This window comes from Cygnus olor, chromosome 4, assembly GCF_009769625.2.
Source record: "Cygnus olor isolate bCygOlo1 chromosome 4, bCygOlo1.pri.v2, whole genome shotgun sequence".
Lineage (NCBI taxonomy): Eukaryota > Metazoa > Chordata > Aves > Anseriformes > Anatidae > Cygnus > Cygnus olor.
The window spans coordinates 11,795,575-11,814,927 of NC_049172.1; the positions used below are offsets into that span (position 1 = coordinate 11,795,575).

The 19,353-nt window shown below is 46.2% G+C and overlaps 1 protein-coding gene across 5 annotated transcripts in view; it reads right to left on the reverse strand.

Annotated features, from left to right (window-relative positions):
- Positions 1-15,376, reverse strand: part of HERC3 (HECT and RLD domain containing E3 ubiquitin protein ligase 3) — a 44,509-nt gene extending 29,133 nt beyond the window's left edge. For 3 of the 5 annotated variants that reach the window (XR_005819525.1, XM_040555917.1, XM_040555918.1), the window contains exons 1-3: positions 15,245-15,376; positions 11,044-11,301; positions 1,088-1,247 (exon numbers count right to left, since the gene is read on the reverse strand). Coding sequence is in view for 4 of the 5 variants with exons in the window: in XM_040555917.1 (XP_040411851.1) it covers positions 1,088-1,247; positions 11,044-11,269 (386 nt within the window). In the remaining variant the exon portion in view is untranslated. Of the gene's footprint in view, positions 1-1,087; positions 1,248-11,043; positions 11,302-13,874; positions 14,232-15,244 lie in introns of those variants that run through there. The other 2 variants (XM_040555914.1, XM_040555915.1) reach the window with 2 other exon arrangements.
- Between the last annotated feature and the right edge of the window lie 3,977 nt (positions 15,377-19,353).

Below are 19,353 nucleotides of genomic sequence, written 5' to 3' on the forward strand. Positions count from 1 at the left end.
TAGAACCAAAACCTCTTCAAGTGTTTTGCACAAAGAATAGCACGTCAAAGGTTCAAGTTGCTTCAAAAAAATGTTATTTTTAAAATGGCACTATTATTGGCAAGTGAGCATGTCTCTCTTTGTTGTATCAGATCCACCTGCAAGTTAAGGGCTTTCTTCCCACAGAGCCCTTCATCTGAAACGTGGTTTTGCAACTAGAACTCTTTTTCTTTAAATACTGTTCCAATAATAACAGACACCCTAGACAGGTGCCCCAAACCTCCTCTTCCTGCTCTGCGTTGGATATGCAGTGGTAACCAGAATAACAGACAGAACAGATCTGTTATTAATGTAGCGTGATACAACACCATTAGGTACAAAGAGATCAGCTATCTTCATTGTGGTGGTAAGCTGTGACATGTCATCTGTGAACTGCTTTGGATGTCAGCCACTGGCCCCTGCTCCATCCACATGTCCTTGCACTTAATACTCTACTTACTCTGAGACAGGTAATATACATTAAGTGAATAAAATAAAATAAAAAAAAGAGAGCAATTCCCTGAAATTTCTGAGCAACATTGACTATTCAGAATTGCAATGGGCTGGGTAAGTAGCTTTGCTGACAAACAGAAGGTGCCAATGGGCAACAGTGCAAGAGTTTCAAAACTGAGGTGCCAGTTCACAAGGCCGTATTTTTTCCCCATTCTTGAAATATGGCTCTATCTCAAAGGATTTCTAGGGAGTGGAATAAACAGACACCACACAACATTCCTGTTTTGGAGTCCTCCCTCATATATCTCCTTGCTCTGTAGAAAACACTGACAGACTTTTCTTTGAGGAAGCGAGCATGCTCTTTCTTCTTGTGCCCCCAGCATCAAAGTCCAGAAACAGAAGTCCTGTCCTGCCCAAACTTCCTGAATGCCAATGGAACTTAAAGAATGCTGAGAGGGGAAAGGAGGAGGCATCATGTTAATATTGGTACATGAGAAGTGCCCAATTACCAGCCCTTTGAGCGAGAGCAATGCTCCAGGCTGGAAGGTGAAAAACCCCTGACACAACACCTCCAAGTAGGTGCCTTAAGGAAACTTGAACCTCTTAAAAAATTTACCTTGGCACTGTCACTGCTTCTTCTATAGTGGTGAGGCCCAACTGTCCATCGCTGCCAGCACCCCAGGAGAAGAGCTGCCCCTGGTCGCTGAGTGCCACGCTGTGAGACTCTCCGCAGGCCACGTGGACTATATGCTGCCCTGCCAGGGCTCCAATTTGTTCTGAGGAAAAAACAAAACCTCTGGTCACAGGACTGGTCTCATAGCTACACGCAGACATCAGGTCTGGATAAACCTGTAGGCAAAGCCATTCAGAAGGTGTGTTGATGCTCAATTTAGTTTTAAAACATTTCCTACAAGAGGAAAGCACCAAACCTTACTGAAACTGCTGAGCTCTTCTGAAAGTCTGGCTTGTGAATCATAGGATAAGGGTAGGTACACGCCCCAAAGCACAAAGATAGTCTACACACAGACAGCCTCTCAGATACAGGCAAACAGGTTATTTAGGAACAACCAGACTTCTCAGATTTGATGTTTTCCAACTTAGCCTTGATGTGGGGATCAGCAAGGACTCAGAAGCTGGCAAACCCTGTAAAATACATTTGACCTTCCACACCTCTCATGTCCAATGAGAGGTCATCCAAAAAGCTCAGCAATCCAGTAGTCTCTTGCTTTATTACTTGATGCATGAAGCATACATGCCACAACACTCCCAGTGCTAAGCCTGGAACAGGTTTGAACCTATCAACCTGTTACTAGAAATGCTTCAGATGCTCATAAAAAAATCGTATAAAGAGCAAGAGGGCCTTACGGAAGAATAGAAGAGAAAAAAAAAAACAACTCATTCCTCTGGAAGATTACCCACAATTTACTTTTCATTGTCATGTCATGTTATGCAACTGAAATAGGTTTGACAACTATTTTTAGAACATCAGCAACCAAGTCTTATTCATTACGCAGAGCTTTTTACAAACAGACATGAAAAGGTCTTGTCTTGCAACAAAGCGTTGGAACTGACAGACAGCTGAATGGAAAAACTCCCCACAAGCCAGACAGAAGCAAAGTTGATTTTCTTCCTTCTTCCCTGAAGAAATGTTTCAGAGTGGATGAAGAAAGGTTCACTCCATAAGCTGCAAGGTGGTGATTAGTTTTACTAAGTCCCCCTCTCACGTCCGCTTGGCATTCTGTAAAATTGATATCCCACACCAAGGGAACCCAGATAATATTAACATATTTAGCACCAAAACCTGCATACCAATCAATCTACATGCCTTACACGAATTTAAAGGGAAGGCACCCCTAAGAAGGCATGCTTTCTAAGTCTGGAAGTCAGAAAATAAGAAGACATAAACATCATATCCGCTGCAATGAACCTGACACACCACTTAGGTTCAGTCAAAAACATTTCTGTATGGGAACCTGCAGGTTCAAAACCTCCCACTGGAGGTGATCCCACAGTTGGAAAAAAAAAGAAAAAAGGCAGGATGAAGCCATTCTCATCTCCACATCACATTCCACGAACATGCCACTTCACTGTAAGCTTGCTTGCTAGGGTGCACTGAGCCTGTCTGTCCCTCATTCAGAGCACCTGAGCCCTTACACTGGTTCCACGGCTGGTCTCTGCAACCTGCCAGCACTCTGGGGGACAGCACAAACCTGAAAGAGACAACCGTGGGAGGTGAGGCCATCCAGAATGTTTAGAAATCCAGAGTGGGTATTTCAGTCCCCACAGCTTGATTTGGCAGCACAAACCGGGCCTTGCTTCACGTGCCATTCTTGGGACTAACAAATACTGACTTGTTTCGAAGGGCTGCCCTATGTCACTGATAGCCTTCAAGGACTGCATTGCTCACCCAAGAAGCAGGGTGTAGCCACATCTGGGCTTGCTGAATAACCACAGACAGAATAAAAAATATGCCTGTCTTGGAGTTTAAGACCTTTGCTCTTAAAAATTTTAGCCTATCTCACCTATCTCACCAAAATTTTGGCCTATCTCACCATAGCACATTCCTAAAACACTGCGTATTGCAGCTTGCCTGCGAAGTTACAGAGAAATGTAAACCCCCAACAGTTTAAGTTGTACAGGCACACACGTACCTACTTTGAGAGATGCAAAAAAGCCAGCCTTCCCCTGGGCCACAGGGACTGCCCAGGCAGTCCAGCAAGGGTTCCAGTTCACCCTCAGGCATGCCAAACCACGAAATATGCTATCTCCCTGCTAATACAGGTGGTACACCAAAACATCTGGCAAATCCTTCTTTGTTATCCTCGTATTTTGAAATGAGGAAAGGGTAGGAGGTGTTTTAGCCGTTGGTATAAATTTTTGGTTAATTTTCAGAGCATCACAGCACCACTGTTCGTTCCTTAGAAAAGATGCATCACTGCACGCAGGTGAGCGATGCAACAGGTGAAGTTTGTTCTTGGTATTGGGTCTTCCGCACAAAGGTGAGCAGAACTGAAAGCAACAGGGAAGGGCTGAAGGAGCTACGCAACAGAGTTTCAACATGCCATAAAACTTAAAAAAAAAAAAAAAAAAAAAAAAAAAAACTAGTTCCAGGAAGTACCGAAGTACACATTGACCCAAACTTTTATTTCGGAAGCCATCAGCTGTCTCAACACAGCACCAATGCCCAGAAGTCATTTATCAGTTAGTCCTACCTAGTGGAGTTCCCGTTTTCACTTCTCTTTGCTGTCCATTTCACCTCAGCATAAACAGACATACCAAGGTTTGACTTCTTTTGGTCTCAACCTTGTCAGGTCTTTTCATAAAATATAAATTGGAATAAAGAACAAGGTCCAGGCAAAACACTTTCAGGACAGCAATTTTTTGGATCATGATAGCCATGATTCCCAGCGCTGCTCTAGCATTTTCTTGCCTGTCCTGTGCATCGCTGCCACACTCCAACAAAAGTCGAGGACAGCTGCTATATGCTTGCGTAACTCAGCTCTGACAGTCAAGGTGATTTATCTTGAAGGTGCTGGAAACTGCGGTAAAGCTTGGCCAAAAGTGAAAAATCATGAAAAGCTCACCTTCAGTCTACAGCTTCCGAATTTATAAAAGAGGGCTTATACTTAGTTCCAGTGATGTTGAAAAGCTACAATACAAGATCTTTGGTGTCTGAGACTGCTGGAAGCACAAAGCACCCAATTATATGGCACTGATTAGGAGTGCAGACAATGAATTACTGATCACATTTTCTACTCCTCCTAAGTTTACCAGAGAGCGGGTATATTTTTTCTATGCCTAGCTTCCAGTTGCTAGACAAGCTTTTGCTAGAGGATGTGGCAAAATCTTTCAGCCCTAAGTGTCCTGTGGTGTACATGGACAGCACCAGATGGCTTCTTCTGTCTGAAATCAGTGGAGAGAAACTATCAGCCCTAACACTACACCTTCAGTGGCAAATTCTGGTTTTCTCCCCTAGTGAGAAGCAGCTGTTGCTTGGAAGAGTTTCAAGCGGTATCAGTCCTCTTGGACACCTAAGTGAAGCTCCTCGTGTCCTCCCCAGCTTGACAATAAGCAACTCAGAGCATTCGTCCCTCTTGATTGTTTCTTTCTGCTAGGAAAGGGCTGAGTCTCTACGTTAGGTATCTTACTACCTCGCCCAGATAATAGATGGCAGTAGAAACACAGGGGAGGGAAAAAAAAAAAAAAAACGAAAAAAAAAAACTGTTGAAATTCCTCTGAGTTAAATCATAGCAGCTGTCAAACCTGAGGATAGATGGGCCTGTTTCTTCGCATTGCCATGGCTGTTAACAGAGTCCACAGCCACACTGAGGATGTCTGAGCACCGCGCGACCAAAGTCTAAAAATAAGAAGTGTGATATCCAACATTTTAATGCACGAGGCAGCTGAACATTTCATCAGATACCAATAGCAACCTAAACTTCACCCTCGTTGCCTTTGTTTTCTGAGTACTGACAAGACTTCTAAATTCTTACATGAAAGGAGCCGAGTTGTTTCCTTTGGGAGATAAATGACGATGACACGTGAAGCCATCTAGCAAGGTGACACTAACACCATTAGCACTTATGAACACCTGAACCAACAGCCAAAAACTCGGTGAAAACCCTGCTACTGAATTCAACAGGCACTCCATCAAAATGAGAAAAATACTACAGCCCAAATGTATCAGTCACCAGCATTCCGTTAAGACACGGTACAAAAAACACGTAAACAGTGGATCCCCAAGCTCTCTGACAAGATTTTCATACATTCAGTAGGATCCTTCAGCTCACTGCTGATTCCTCAGTCTCCACTAGCATATCCCGGAGGTGATTCTGCATATGGACATCCCAGCTGTATTTCGAGGCTGTGGTGAGCTTCGTGATTTCAGTCCTAATGAAGTCAGCTGAGCATTAAATCACGTTTGAGTGTTTCAGTGGAAAGAGGAGAAGAGAAAAAACAAGCTGCAGCACCTGAAATGCTTGCGACCCAAAGTGTGTAAAGAGAGAAGTACACCCAAGATTTCTCCCTCCGCTTGTGAAGGTTGCTCCTTATTTTGTCAGCACTCCCTCACCGATGCCTTAGTTACTCATTGCTTTTACCAGCATAAGGATCGCCGATACACTCAGCACCTTTTCCAGGAAACACCACTCCCTGTGAAGCGTGGTGCTGACACTTGGAAACTGGTAACTGCAGAGGGAAAAAAAAAACGTGCTGTTTGTCAGGGCCTTTTCGCCTCTTCCTCTCTCCTTTAAAGCCCCCACGCATCACCCTCTGATTGCCTTCTGCACACTTTCAGCTCTCACCACGTAGTCCTCTCGTGGTCACAACTGCCACAAAGAACATCTGGCGTCTGGGACTGGAGAGGAGGAAATCAGACTTTATAGACTACTTAAGCAAATATACAGAATTTCTGAAGCTATCAGGTGCTTCTGAAAGTATAATCTAACCCAGCCAGCATGCGAGGAAGCACGGGAACCAAGGCAGCTCCCCTGGCTTCATTCACACCGCCTCTGGAGCTGTGGTTTGTCAGCAATAACACCAGAGGACAGCTTCAGGAACACGCCTTTGTGTCTGCAGACAGTCTCTGCCACGATGAGGTGCACAACACGTAGGCAGCTGGAACCGCCCTGCTGACGCTAGCCCCACCGTTTTGCTGCCACCACCTTCCTCCTCCTCGCCGAGCCTTTCTCTAAGATGGTGTTACGTGCTTGCTGTGTCTCCAAGCCTGTTTAGCACGGAGAAAAGAGGACTGAGAGGGGAACTGATCGACGTACAGAAATATCTGCAGGGAGGGTGTCAAGAGGATGGGGCCAGACTCTTCAGTGGTGCCCAGTGACAGGATGAGAGGCAACGGGCACAAACTGAAGTGCGGGAGGTTCCGGCTGAATATGAGGGGCACTTCTTTACTGTGAGGGTGGCAGAGCACTGGGACAGGCTGCCCAGAGGGGGGGTTGGACCAGATGATCTCCAGAGGTCCCTTCCCACCTCAGCCATTCTGTGGTCAGTCCTGCAGACAGATGACTGCTGTACCCATGTCCTTCCACCCTGTGACCGTGTCTGAGCTGAGGGATCTAACTGAAGCACCTCCGAGTCCTTGCAGCACAGAGAGCATTACTTCATATACCACACGCTGCGAGCAAGACCTAAAGGGTTTGCTCCACTTTTCGTAACTGGACGGGTGCTATTTAGCCATCTTTTCAGGTTATCAGAGCAGTTTTGCACAGAAACAGGAAACGTTTAGCCTTCACAGAGGCGTTTTATATTGTCTTCTAGAAGGAAGGCTTTGATTAAGAAGCCCAGAATTTCCAAAAGCACTTGGCCTGCTCACTTGGTTCCTCCTTAAATCAATCCTGCAGCAATTTGCACAGGAGCAGAACAAAGCCACATGTTCCTGAAAAGTCACATCTGTACAGTGCAGGCACTGCAACACATTTGTCCTTGCTTTCAATGACATCCCAATCAGTTTCACAAGTCCTGTTTGAAAATATTACTGCACAGAAGGCGGGTGACTGGGAAAGGGAGGGATTAACACACTCCCATTGAACATTTACAAAAGAGTTTTTATTTATTCTTAGATTCAGTAGCTTTCAGTAGTACAGAGGTTTGATGTAACTTGAACACCCCATCTTTTGGGTTAGTAAAAAAATGTTTACACGCTCAAGCCCAACGCCAACTCATAAGACAGCTTTTGGAGAAAGCTCTTCCTGAAAACATTTGCTCTAGCAACAGTACTTAAGAAGCAAAATGGAAGGTGTTGGCTGAAAAACTGGTCTCACAGCTTGCAACTGGATGTAGAACAAAAGCAGACTGTCATCACCTGGATGCACTTCACTTTTTTTTTTCCCTTCAGAACACAAACTGGTCTTTTGGATACAAATGTGTCAAAAGGAAAAAAGTGTCAAGTACATACTACCATCACAGGGCTAAAGTACAAGTGATTCATTTGAACACTCAAGTAGGACACAGATTAACACAAACCTCAGGAACTTGAAAGATTTTATTGTGTTTCTGCAGTAAAGGTGTTCAAGGACGTGAAATTCAGTCATTTAACTGAGGTTATTCTGCGTAACAGGCCAGTCAAACCATAAAGAATGAATTAGTTCATAGGGCAGAAGCAAGATCAGAAGCGTATAAATGCACAGAATAATTCCCCTTTCTCTGCTGTAAGATTTGAAGAGCATTCTGAGAAAAGTCCAGGTGCTCATATCTCTTTTTCAGGAGTTTACATAGGCAATCAGCTGTTTAAAAGGCAGGTCAGGTGTTAAGAGAGTAAGCATTTTTTCACAGAACTGCTGCAGGAGCAGCTGTTTTCAGCTGGAAAGCAACTTTTCAGAAGAGGAGCTGGGGGAACCTTGTGAACACCAAGTTGAACACGGGCCAGCGCCATGCCCTTGCCATGTAACAGTATCCCATGGCTGCATTAGGCAAAGTACCGCCAACAGGTCGAGGGAGGGGATCCCTGCCCTCTACTCAGCACTGGTGAGGCCACACCTGCAGTACAGTCTCCAGTTCTGGGCTCCCCAGTCCTGGAGAGACACGGAGCTAATGGAGATGGTCCAACAAAAGGCCATGAAAACAACAAAGCAACTGGGGCATCTCTTTCACGAGGACAGGCTGAGAAAGCTGGGACTGATCAGCCTGGAGAGGAGAAGACTCGGGGTGATCTTATCACTGCATATAAATACAGCAAAGGGAGGGTGCAAAGAGGACAGAGCCGTGCTGTTTCCTGTGGTGCCCAGTGCCAGGACAAAAGGCAACAGGCACCAGCTGAGACTCAAGAGGTTCTGTCTGGACATCACGAAACACTTCTGTGCTGTGCAGACGACGGAGCACCGGCACAGCTTGCCCTAAGAGGCTGTCGAGTCTCCCTCCTCGGAGGTCTTCAAAAGCTGCCTGGATGTGGTCCTGGGCTACCTACCCTCGGTGGTCCTGCTCGAGCACGGGGGTTGCACCTCTTCCAACCAAGATTGCCTCCAGAGGTCCCTTCCAACCTCAACCATTCTGGTTAGTTTCCCCCTTCCCAAAAATCACATTCTCCTACCGCTGTCATCCCAGCTGTACGTGCTTCTAGACCTTACCTATTCAAGGCAGCAGCCACGCCTCCTCATCCGTGACTTGCCCACTTCCACGGCTGCTTCCAACAAACACAAGCCCTGCCACTTCTCCTCCTGCTCCTGAGCAACCAGGGCCTCCCAGCTGGCTTCTCCCCAACAAGGAAGAGGCTAAAAGAGGAAGATCCATACAGACTGTCCTTACAAACAGGTCACACATCTGAATTCTCAGCTGTTACACAGTTTATGATTTACAGGCACACCACAGTGGGCATCAGTGTTTCTGGCCACTTTAGCTCCACGCTGAAGTTCAGAGCAAGTAAATTTATGCTTGAAAAGCAAGGCCACTGCATTCAGAAAAATTCAAGTGACACGGTTTATGTAGTGAGACTGGATATAATGATATTTGAGATTGGACATGATATTTGCAGCCGCTGAGATTCTACAACGTAAACTGAGACAATACTACCCTGCACTTCTGCATCCAAGCAGGAAATCTGTAACACCAGGGTTTTGCCTGCTGTTTGCTACCAGAGGGAAGGTTCAAGGCAACTTTGGTGCCAGACACTTTTCTGAAACTCCCTCGGGACATTAATTACCAAAGCCCCCCCAACACTTCTTTTTTTATTCCCCACTGGCAGTAGTCTGAATGAGCTGCAGAGAACAAATCCCTGTAACAGAAAACACGTTCAACATCTCAAAGACTAACACGTGTCTAAAGCTTTACAAATGTCTAAAAACCAGCTGGCTATCTCACACACCTCTATAATTTAGCCCAAATTCCACAGCAGCCTTTACCTCGGGTATCTGGGCCTAGCACATGTACGCACATTCAGATAAAACATACTTTTCATTACAGGGAGTCAAGACATCATGACAGACCTGAAGAGAACCAAATCTAAGTGAGATTACAGGGCTAAAGAGGAAGTTTAGAGGTACAGTTAGAAAAAAGCTTCTTGTTTCCTTAAACTACTGCAATTCAAAATTATCGCTATGCACTGGAGACTTAATGCATGGTAACACTTGATGATGCTCAGGAAATTGAGCAAACTCAGACTGATTTTGCAGAACAGTGGACTCTTAACTCTTTACCATGAAGATCTCTGAATTAACTCTCCTAAGTAGTAACATCAGGAAAGGACACTTCCAGAAAAGAAATCTCCATCAATTCATACTCATTTGGCAGAAAATATTCCCTCAGTAATCTCTGCTCCCTGCAGTGGAGAGGCACAAAAATCAGCTCATTGGTTGCCATCCTATCTCTGCATTACATCCACAAGCTCAGTCAGTGTGATAATAAACACAATACAAAACAAATTTAAAAGCATCTTTCATTTCAAAAGGTGCTCCCTAAAGGACTCCTCTAAGAGGAATTACTGAAACAACTGTTCCTGTTTGATGTTTTTGTAAGCAGCACGAATGAGAAGCAAAATTGAAATAGTACCCTCTATGTAAATGGAAGGCGGAAGAAAAACAAATTAATTATTTGGAATACATAGTTAAGGGGACCAGAGTCTTAAAAAAAAAAAAAAACTTGCTGCATACAGAACAACTCTTTTCCCCCTTAGTCATTAGAAAACCTGCAAGCTTTTCAAGGAAAAAAAGGTTAGATCGATGTTGAGTGTATTGTATTGCAGATTCCTAGAATTTTATTCATAAGCAGACATCATCTTGGGTAGTAACTGTCTCTGACTGAACAGCATGATCACATATTCTTAAAAACAGTAACTGAAGCTTTTAACATAATGGCAGCATATGTCTCCATCTCCCTCCCTCCCGTACCCCACCTCCACCCCAAAGCATGAGAGATAAAAGGGAGCTGCTTCCTCTTTGAGCACAGACCTGGGCAACATGACAGAGACCGCTCCACCCTTCTGAACTCCTCAAGCATTTTTTTTTATAGCCTTCAAAAGATGCTGGTCCCCTGCATGTCTTGATGTTATTCAATTTGAGTTTGGGGACCACAAAGCTACAACGACCTTCTTCTAGCTTAAGAAACCATGAAGGGGGAAAGGCATACGTTGACAAGAGATTTGCAAGAGCAGAAAACAAAATTCATAAACTCTCTCGGCCAAAAGCAAGTTTGTTATCCGTAACTATGCCCAACACAGGTCTATTTCGCTTTGATGTAAATGGCAAAATTCCCAGCAATAGTTGAATGAGAGTAGGCATAAGAATGCAGCACAATTGGAAAGACAGAGCAGAAGACGCTTGTGGCTCATGGCCCTTTTATCGCAAGGCACCATAAAGCCAAATAAAAACACCTGTCCTGAGACCACCTTCACTCACCTCTGCTTCTTGATGCATTTCCCATACAAAGCGAGCAGATGTCTCCCCACCCATACTGCCCAGCTGTAGCTTTCCAGAGCCAGCAAATACCATTCAGCATCGCTATGTTACGACGTGATCTTCAGCTCTGTTGGCTGTTCCAGCTCCACGGCAATCAACACAGAGCACCTTCCCTAGTCTTCTCAGCCCCCCAGCCTCAGCCAGTTTGAAGCTGCATAAGAGGCAGACTTACCTGGCTTGCTTCCTTCGCTCTCATGCCCCAGCTGGCCTTTGGTGTTCAAGCCACAGGTATACACTTCCCCATCTTCTAACAGGAACACGGAATGGTTTCCTCCGCATGCCACCTCCTTGACATTTCTATCATGGATGAATCCGTACACCTGCGGTTCAGGAATGATGACCTGGAGGTTGCTACCTATCCCAGGTTGTCCAAAAGACGAGTAACCCCAGCATAGCATTTTCTCTCTTTTCAGCAAGTCATGTATTCTTCCTGGGAAGAGAAACAAGGGGAAAGGGTGGATGAAGCAAGAATTTTCCAAGAAAAAGCAGTTCAAGTAGAACAGCACGCTGACAGCTCAGCCCCTGACAGCAACAGATATATAAAACTCTAACGTCGCTGCAACCTGCCAGAGCTCAGGTGTTATCTCTTGTGCTGAACGCAGTGAAAGTCAGGGATTTCAGATAATGCAGTACAACAGGAAGGAAAAAATAAAGCAATGTAAAGGGACCGAGTTATTGCACAGTCTGAACTTGGTATGGCAACAGCTTTCTATTGCATAAGAGCTGGGGGGGGATCGGCCCTTGTTCCAGAACAAGCATCTCACAGATTTTAGTAATGCTTCCTCGTCACTCCTTATCTCAGTGTTTTGGGGCCATTTGTTAAACATGCCGTACTAGTAAGACATCGAGAACTCCCCTGCTTGAACTAGAAACTGATTAAAGCCCTTTTTCTTCGTAAAGAGAAGAAAAAAGAAAGAGCAGAAAAGAAAATGAAAGATCCTCAACATCAAGTCTTACGATTTACCATGCCAAGTTTCAAACTAAAGCAATCTACAGCTGCAGCAACACTTACGATGTCAGTACAGGATCTAAAAGCCAGAGACAACCCTCAAAGCACCAGAGAGTTCCTCAGAAAAAATCAGATTTATTTTCCCACTCAGAGTAGACAGGAAACACATGCAACTCAGTTGGTTTCCAAAGCTCGGTGCTAATTCAAGCTCTAGGTATTAGCAGCAAAGCCCTTCATAATCCAAGTCCTAAGCATTGCGCGTTCATCTCCTGCCAGGCTCCCCTCGCCCGCCAGCTGCGGTCACGCAGTCAGGTGCGGTCACCTCCACCTCGGCAGGGCAGAGCCAGACGGGAGAGGGAGAGGATAGGATTTTCCAGCTGCAGTCCATCAGCGGTGCAATTTCCTGCCACAAACTGTTTGCTAGGATCTCTTATCAGGTGCCCTAAAGTACGCACTGAATCCCATTTATTTCTAAGAGCCTCTGCTCCTTTTTCGCATAACCCATTTCACTCACACCCCACATATAATTAATTGTCACCGGCCAGCTGCAAGGCACCCCCAGTTTAAAAAGCAGGAGATGACAAGGCTCTGTCCAGCTGGCAAACCCACTGCTGCACATACTCTGTGCTTGGTTGCCCTCAGATGGCTCATGGAAGACACCCTCTGTGCTAGTTACACTATTTCCTACACCAGGAATAGGAATGCCGTGGGACGCAGTAACACTGAAGTAATGCACGTGCTTATGCTTCAAATGACACAACTGCTATATTTATAGGGAACTTCATGTTCTGCCTAAAAAAAAAAAAAAAACCAAACACCACAAAAAACAGCATAAGCAACTTCCTGCAGGTGACAACACAAAGGCACAGAATCATTTCAAGCCTGACATCTGAAACAGCAAAAAAATCTGAGGCTACCATTTCTCTCATCCTGGGGAACCACCTTATTACAAAGGTATAAGCAGCTTCACAACGAGAGCAACCCTGAAGATCCACAGATCGCTCTCCTTGCTGCTCTAAGCGGACGTTGCCTCTGAGCTGAAAAGACTTCAGCGCTCTACAACTTGAACTACAGTGACATTGTACAACATGAGCTAAATATTAATTTAGGATACCTTTCTAAAAAGGTTTCTGAACAGTCTGCTCCCCATGGGTCACAGTCTTCTTTCCAGATGCTAATTTCATTTAAAATGCTAAAAATACTTTAATTAATTTCCTTGTGTTAATATTCCACACAAGCAGTTTCAGTACTGGGCAGGGAGTGTGCATGCAATTAGCAAATGATGTTTTTTCCCATTGTTAAGACATAACTTGAAGTAGGAAGAGGTCAGACTCCCAGTGATTCATATGAATTACTAGGGTGACGTCTCAAAGAAGCTCAGAACCCATTCATGCTAGCTGTCAGATTTTCTGAAACACCTAAAATCTAACAATCCCTAGAGCAGACAAAGAGGCGTGCCAGAAACTGTAGAAAATCTGACCTTAAATGGATTTTTGATTAGTTCTGCAAACATGTCCTTTTGAGTCCCACCCTCTGAACATTTTGCTGATAAATCCATGTGCAGCTCTATTCCAGGCAGCACTTTCCACTCAAAGAGTGAAAACCAACATAGCCACTTTCCATTCGAGCACACAGACACAGCCGGCTGTTTCCCAATGGCCTGGTATGCCGTGTATGTTTTATTTTGAAAACATAACACATCTCTAAAACCACAATTGTTTTAATGTGCTGTTGTGCCCTGTGCTGTCACCCCACCACCACCAATACAGCATGCAAAGCTGCTGCAAGCCTTAATACATCATGTGTTCGAGCAGGAGCTGTGTCCAGAAACACAGAGCTTTGAACAAAGATTCACGCTTCGTTTCCCATTCTGGTCAAGGCAGTTATTCCTCTGTCATCAGCGGAAGAACAAAATAGCCATTCTACACTGCAAACTCCTTCTACATATCCTCCTTATACTAAAATGAGTATATAAAAAGCTTTTACGGCAAGTAGGCTATAACGTAGACATGCACATATACACACAAAAATGGATAAAATTCATATTCGCTTACCTGAGTTTTCAATGTTATTCCTAGCGCTCAGCTAGATACATCTTAAAGATAGAAATCCAGCTTTTTATAGGACAAGCCCTTAGGAAAAGGTCTTTAAAATGCATCAGTTAGGGCATTACAGTTCCTGACCCTTTTTAAAATTGGATTATGAAGAGATAAAGAGTCAACCGCTGCACCTATTCCCGCTCTTCACTGGTCACAAAATAGCCAGCTTTGTATTCATGTTTTAGAGATAAGAACGGATGCAATGCAGCAGAACTGCTCATTTGCAGACTCCCTGTACGTAACCACACCAAAAAAAAGGGGGGGAGGGAATGTTCAACATCCTCATTCCAGGAACAACTCACCCCTGAATCACTGAAGGATGTGCACAGCACAGCTAGAGACAAGGAGACGTGGTACAGCGGGGAGTTTTTTTGAGGAGAACTGCTGTGATTGGGAGATCTTCGCTATAATAAGACTCGCTATAATAAGACTCAGCTGACATGCTTAAGCATACATCCTTTAGTGAGGAACCAACCCTGGTGGCTTAGAGGATTATTGGAAAATAATAACAGCGCATGTAAGATCATGACAGGAGATGTTTTATTTTGCCCTTTTTTTAATGACATGTAGTCTCTTCACATGCTCATATGAACATATGCATAAGCTATAGCCGTGACAGTGTGTGTAAGATGATGACAGGAGACCAGAAAACGGTTTTTGTCCTTTTTTTTAAACAGCTGTCATGACATATGCAGGTTCTTCACGTGCTCACATGAACACACACATAAGCTACAGCCATGACAGCGACTGCACGCTTTCTGGGAGAGCCAGTTAGGTAAATATCGTGCTCACAACAAGCACCATTCGGCACAGAGCGATCCCTAAACAAAGAGGCCTGCCTGCTGGCAAGGCGGGCACGAGCAGCCTTTTCCTTTCCCGGTCGTTTTTGAGATTTCAGCTCCCTTTTCCAGCAGCCCCACAACGAAGGGGCGTACCGCTCCCTTCTGTCACCGAGCCCGCTTTCTTCTCCCTTTTTGCCCCAGCGCAGCGCAGGCCCCAGAGCATGAAGCAGCGAGGTGCGACGACGAAGGAGTTAAACCGGAGGCCCTCGGCCCCCCCGGGCCGCCACCCGGTGCCCACCTCAGGGTCGGCTGCGCCCCCCGGCGCGGCACCCCCCGGGCAGCCGCCCCCGACGGTGAAGCAGCCGCGCCGACGAGCCCCCGGCCCTGCCTGGCCGCCCTCCCCTCCGCCCGGGCCGGCTGCGGGAGCCCCGAGGGGCCCGGCTGGGCGGCCCCACGCGAGGCCCCGCTCCCCCGCCAGGGCCGGGCCCCGAGGGGCGCCCCCCGCGCCGCCCCGCGCCACGCCGCGGCCCCTCGCCCGCTCACCTGCCGCCAGCCCCGCCGCTGCCGCCGCGGCGACGAGGAAGTCCGGCCCCTTCCACCGCCGGGAGGGGCGGCGCGGGGCTGCCAATGGCCGGCAGCGCACGGCGGCGGCGGCGGCGGGCGGGGCGGTGGGCGGCTCCGCCGGGGCTGGCGGTGGCGGCAGGCCCGGGCTGCTCGGGGCTGGGCCTGGTCCCTTCCCTCAGCGTGGGTACGGCCACAGCCCCAGCTGAGGGGAACGAGTATTTCGCGAGTGAGCCGCTCCGGACAAAGGTGTCGAGAGGACAGGGACACCTTCCTCTAAATAGGTTGCCAAAAGCCCCATCCAGCCCGGCCTTGGGCACCTCCAGGGATGGGGCATCCACAGCTTCTCTGGGCAGCTTGTGCCGGTGCCTCACCACCCTCTGAGAGACGAATTTCTTCCTTATATGTAACCATTCCCCCATGTCCTATCACTACAATACCCAGAGCTGAACACAGCACTCCAGGTGGGGTCTCACAAGGGCAGAGCAGAGGGGGACAATCCCCTCCCTCACCCTGCTGGCCTCGCTGCTTTTGATGCAGCCCAGGATACAGTTGGCTTTCTGGGCTGCAAGCACTCACTGCCAGATCATGTTGAGCTTCTCATCAACCTACACCCCAGGTCCTTCTCCTCAGGGCTGTTCTCAATCCATTCTCCTCCCAATCTCTATTTGTGCTTGGGATTGCCCAGATTCAGGTGCAGGACCTTGCACTTGGCCTTGTTGAACCTTGAGAGGTTTGCCCAGGCCCACCTCTCAAGCCTGTCCAGGTCCCACCCCTTCCCTCCAGCATGTCAACCATACCATGCAGCTTGGCGTCATCAGCAAACTTGCTGACGGTGCACTTGATCCCGCTGTCCATGTCACTAACAGAGATGCTAAACAGCATTGGTCCTAATACTGACCCCTGAGGAACACCACTCATCACTGATCTCCACCTGGACATTGAGCTGTTGACAGCAACTCTTTGAGTGCGACCATCCAGCCAAATCCTCACCCACCAAGTGGTCCATCCATCAAATCCATCTCTCTCCAACTTAGAGACAAGGATACCATGGGGGACAGTGTCAGATGCTTAGCACAAGTCCAGGTAGATGATGTCAGTTGCTCTTCCCCAATCCACCAATGCTATAACCCCATCATAGAAGGCCACCAGATTTGTCAAGCACGATTCACCCTTAGTGAAGCCATGTTGGCTGTCACCAATCACCTCCTTATTTTCCATGTGCCTTAGCCTAGTTTCCAGGAGGATCTGCTCCATGATCTTGCCAGGCACAGAGGTGAGACTGACTGGCCTGTAGTTCTCCAGGTCTTCCTTTTTTCCCTTTTTTAAAAAGAGGGGTTATGTTTCCCCTTTTCCAGCCACTGCAAATTTCACTGGACTGCCACAGCTTCTCATGTATGATGGACAGTGGCTTAGCAACTACATCTGCCAGTTCCCTCAGGACCTGCAGATGCATCTCATCAGATCCCATGGACTTGTGCAACTTCAGGTTCTTTAGCTGGTCTTGAACCTGATATTCTCCTACAGTGGGCAGTACTTCATTGTTCCAGTCCCAGCCTTTGCCTCCTGGGGCCTGGGCCATGTGGCTGGAACTCTTGTCAGTGACGACTGAGGTAAAATAGTCATTAAGTACCTCAGCCTTCTTCATATCCCCAGTGACTAGGTCTCCCGCTTTCTTCCGAAGAGGGCCCACGATTTCTCTAGTCTTCCTTTTATCACCAATATACCTATAGAAACCTTTCTTGTTGCCCTTGATGTGCCTGGACAAATTTAATTCTCAATGGGCCTTGTCTTTCCTAACCTGAGCCCTGGCTGCTCAGACAATGTCTCTGTATCCCTCCCAGGCTATCTGTCCTTGCTTCCACTCTCTGTAGGTCTTCATTCTCATTTTTCAAAATGACAGTCAGTATTTGAGCAAACCATGTAAAGATCTTTGCAAGGATGCATGAGACACAAAAGGCCAGTGTTTGTATACTTAGTATGCACTCTGTCACTTATCAGATACAAATTCACCTTCTCTATTTGCATGGGTCATGCATGTTGAGCATGAAAAGAGTTACTTGCTATTGTACAATTGCACTTATGACATAATATTTTCTACTTACTGTGTTACAAGCAGCTTCTAGAATAACTAAGTGTAGAGGAAAAAATGCTTGTTTCATTTGTTTTTATTTCTTTTGTCATTTGGAGATATCTGTAAGAAGTCCCTTTACACTCATTTTCCTCTGTTTGTCTCTGAGCAATCAAGGAGGGGAAGACATCAAATAATAAATAACAATAATAATAATAATAATAATAGAGGAAATGAAGCCCCGAATTTGTCCAAGGGGGGCAGGAATCTGTTGCTTAAACCTATTGCTAATTGGCTACATTTCGAGTTCACAGAGAACTTTCAAGGCTGGTCTTTCATAAACATGTAAAATAGTAAAAACACCAAAGTAAATTGTTTTCACGCACTTTACTGAGCACAGCTCCCTCTGGAGGCTACTCCCAAGGTTCATTTCATTGTACTGGGTCAGGTTTGCTTGCACCATGAACTTACCTCATCTGTTGTTTTTCAGGTGCAGTCAGAGAGGCAAGGGGGGGATCTACATCTCTCTGCTGGCTAACGAGGGGAAAAATCTCTCTGTGTGGCCATTAGTCTCTGTGTTGCTCTGGAAGCAATGAACTCTTCTGTATTTTTTCTTTTCAGCCCTTTCTGTGTCAGGAAAGAGACTTTTTTCAGAGAAGCTCAGAGGATTAGCCAGGGATAGCTGCCTATGCTGGCTGCTACAAGCCAAGGTGAGGTCTTGCTAGCCCCCGTGGAAGTAGCATTTCTGCGTGGTGTCTGCTCTGCAGCAAATCCAGCACAAAGGCATCCCTAACACTCTTCACCAAGGCTACCCACTTTGTTTCTTGTGGCTTACAAGCTGCCTGGGTGCCCAAGTCATCCCAGATCCACACTGACTGCATCAGCTACTCTACAGGGCTCTGGCACATCTCTACAGGTGATGTTCAGATCAGAAGAGCAGTCTAAAAAAATCCTGCTGCAGGTTGAATATACTTTTGATACCTGTGTAAAGCCTTTTAAACTCATAGCTGGGTATCAGGCTCACTCACATTGTATTTCTTTGCATATTTTATAATACGCACTGCTTGAAAAAATGTAGACACAGCTTGGAGCTCGAAGTCATTTCAGAATATGACAGTGTTCTACTCTGCTTCTTTGAAAGGTCTTTCTAAAATTTTTTATTTTTTATTTTTATAAAAGCAGGGCTTATTTGAGGACAAATCAAAGATAGCCTTGAAAGTTATTCTGGGATTTAATCTCCCATGTGCTGTTGCATCATACATGATAAGGAAATTCCTTCACGCTCTAAATAAGCCTATTATCATTTAATCTCTGATGGGTTATTTGGAAATCCAAACAATGTATCTTTTGTGCACTTGCAGAGCACAAAAGATCACTGGATTTCCAAGATCTAACAGAGGCTTAGAAAAGCATAAAGGAAAGCAAAGGAAAGCAAAGGAAAGCGAGGGGAAGGGGAAGGGATGAAGCAGCCAGAAGCAGGCTGGTGAAGAGCCATCAGCAGGCTAAGCTGTGACAACAGACAGTCATGATGGTGGCACAACAGCTCGGGCTTCTGCCAGTTCCCTCAAAAATACACCTTCAGCAGGGTGGTGCCTTTCCCAAAGATGATTAGTAAAACATTTTTCATGTAGTTGGGAAAAAAGACGCCTTGAGCAGATCACACTGACTAGTTTTAATTTGTCTTTCCCATGGTGCCCTTTCTGCTCCAGACAGGCAGGGGCTGGGGGTTGGCTCTGCACAGGCCACCCAGGGCATGGGGCATGTATCCCCTCCATGCTCCAAATTACATGTTCCCAGGGGAATCCCTGTAATCTGAGCATCCTTATACAAGACAATGGGTGTCATCGCCATGGTGTTTAGTCTGTTTTCATCATGCAGTGTTTGTGCTTCATTTCATCGCAAAGATCTCAGCCACCCTGTGGATCCCACGTGGCACAGTGCTTTGAGTATGTCAGCAAACACACCCCAGGGCATGTTTTTAGAAGCTCTGCTGCACAGGTGAGACATCTAAGAGATTACG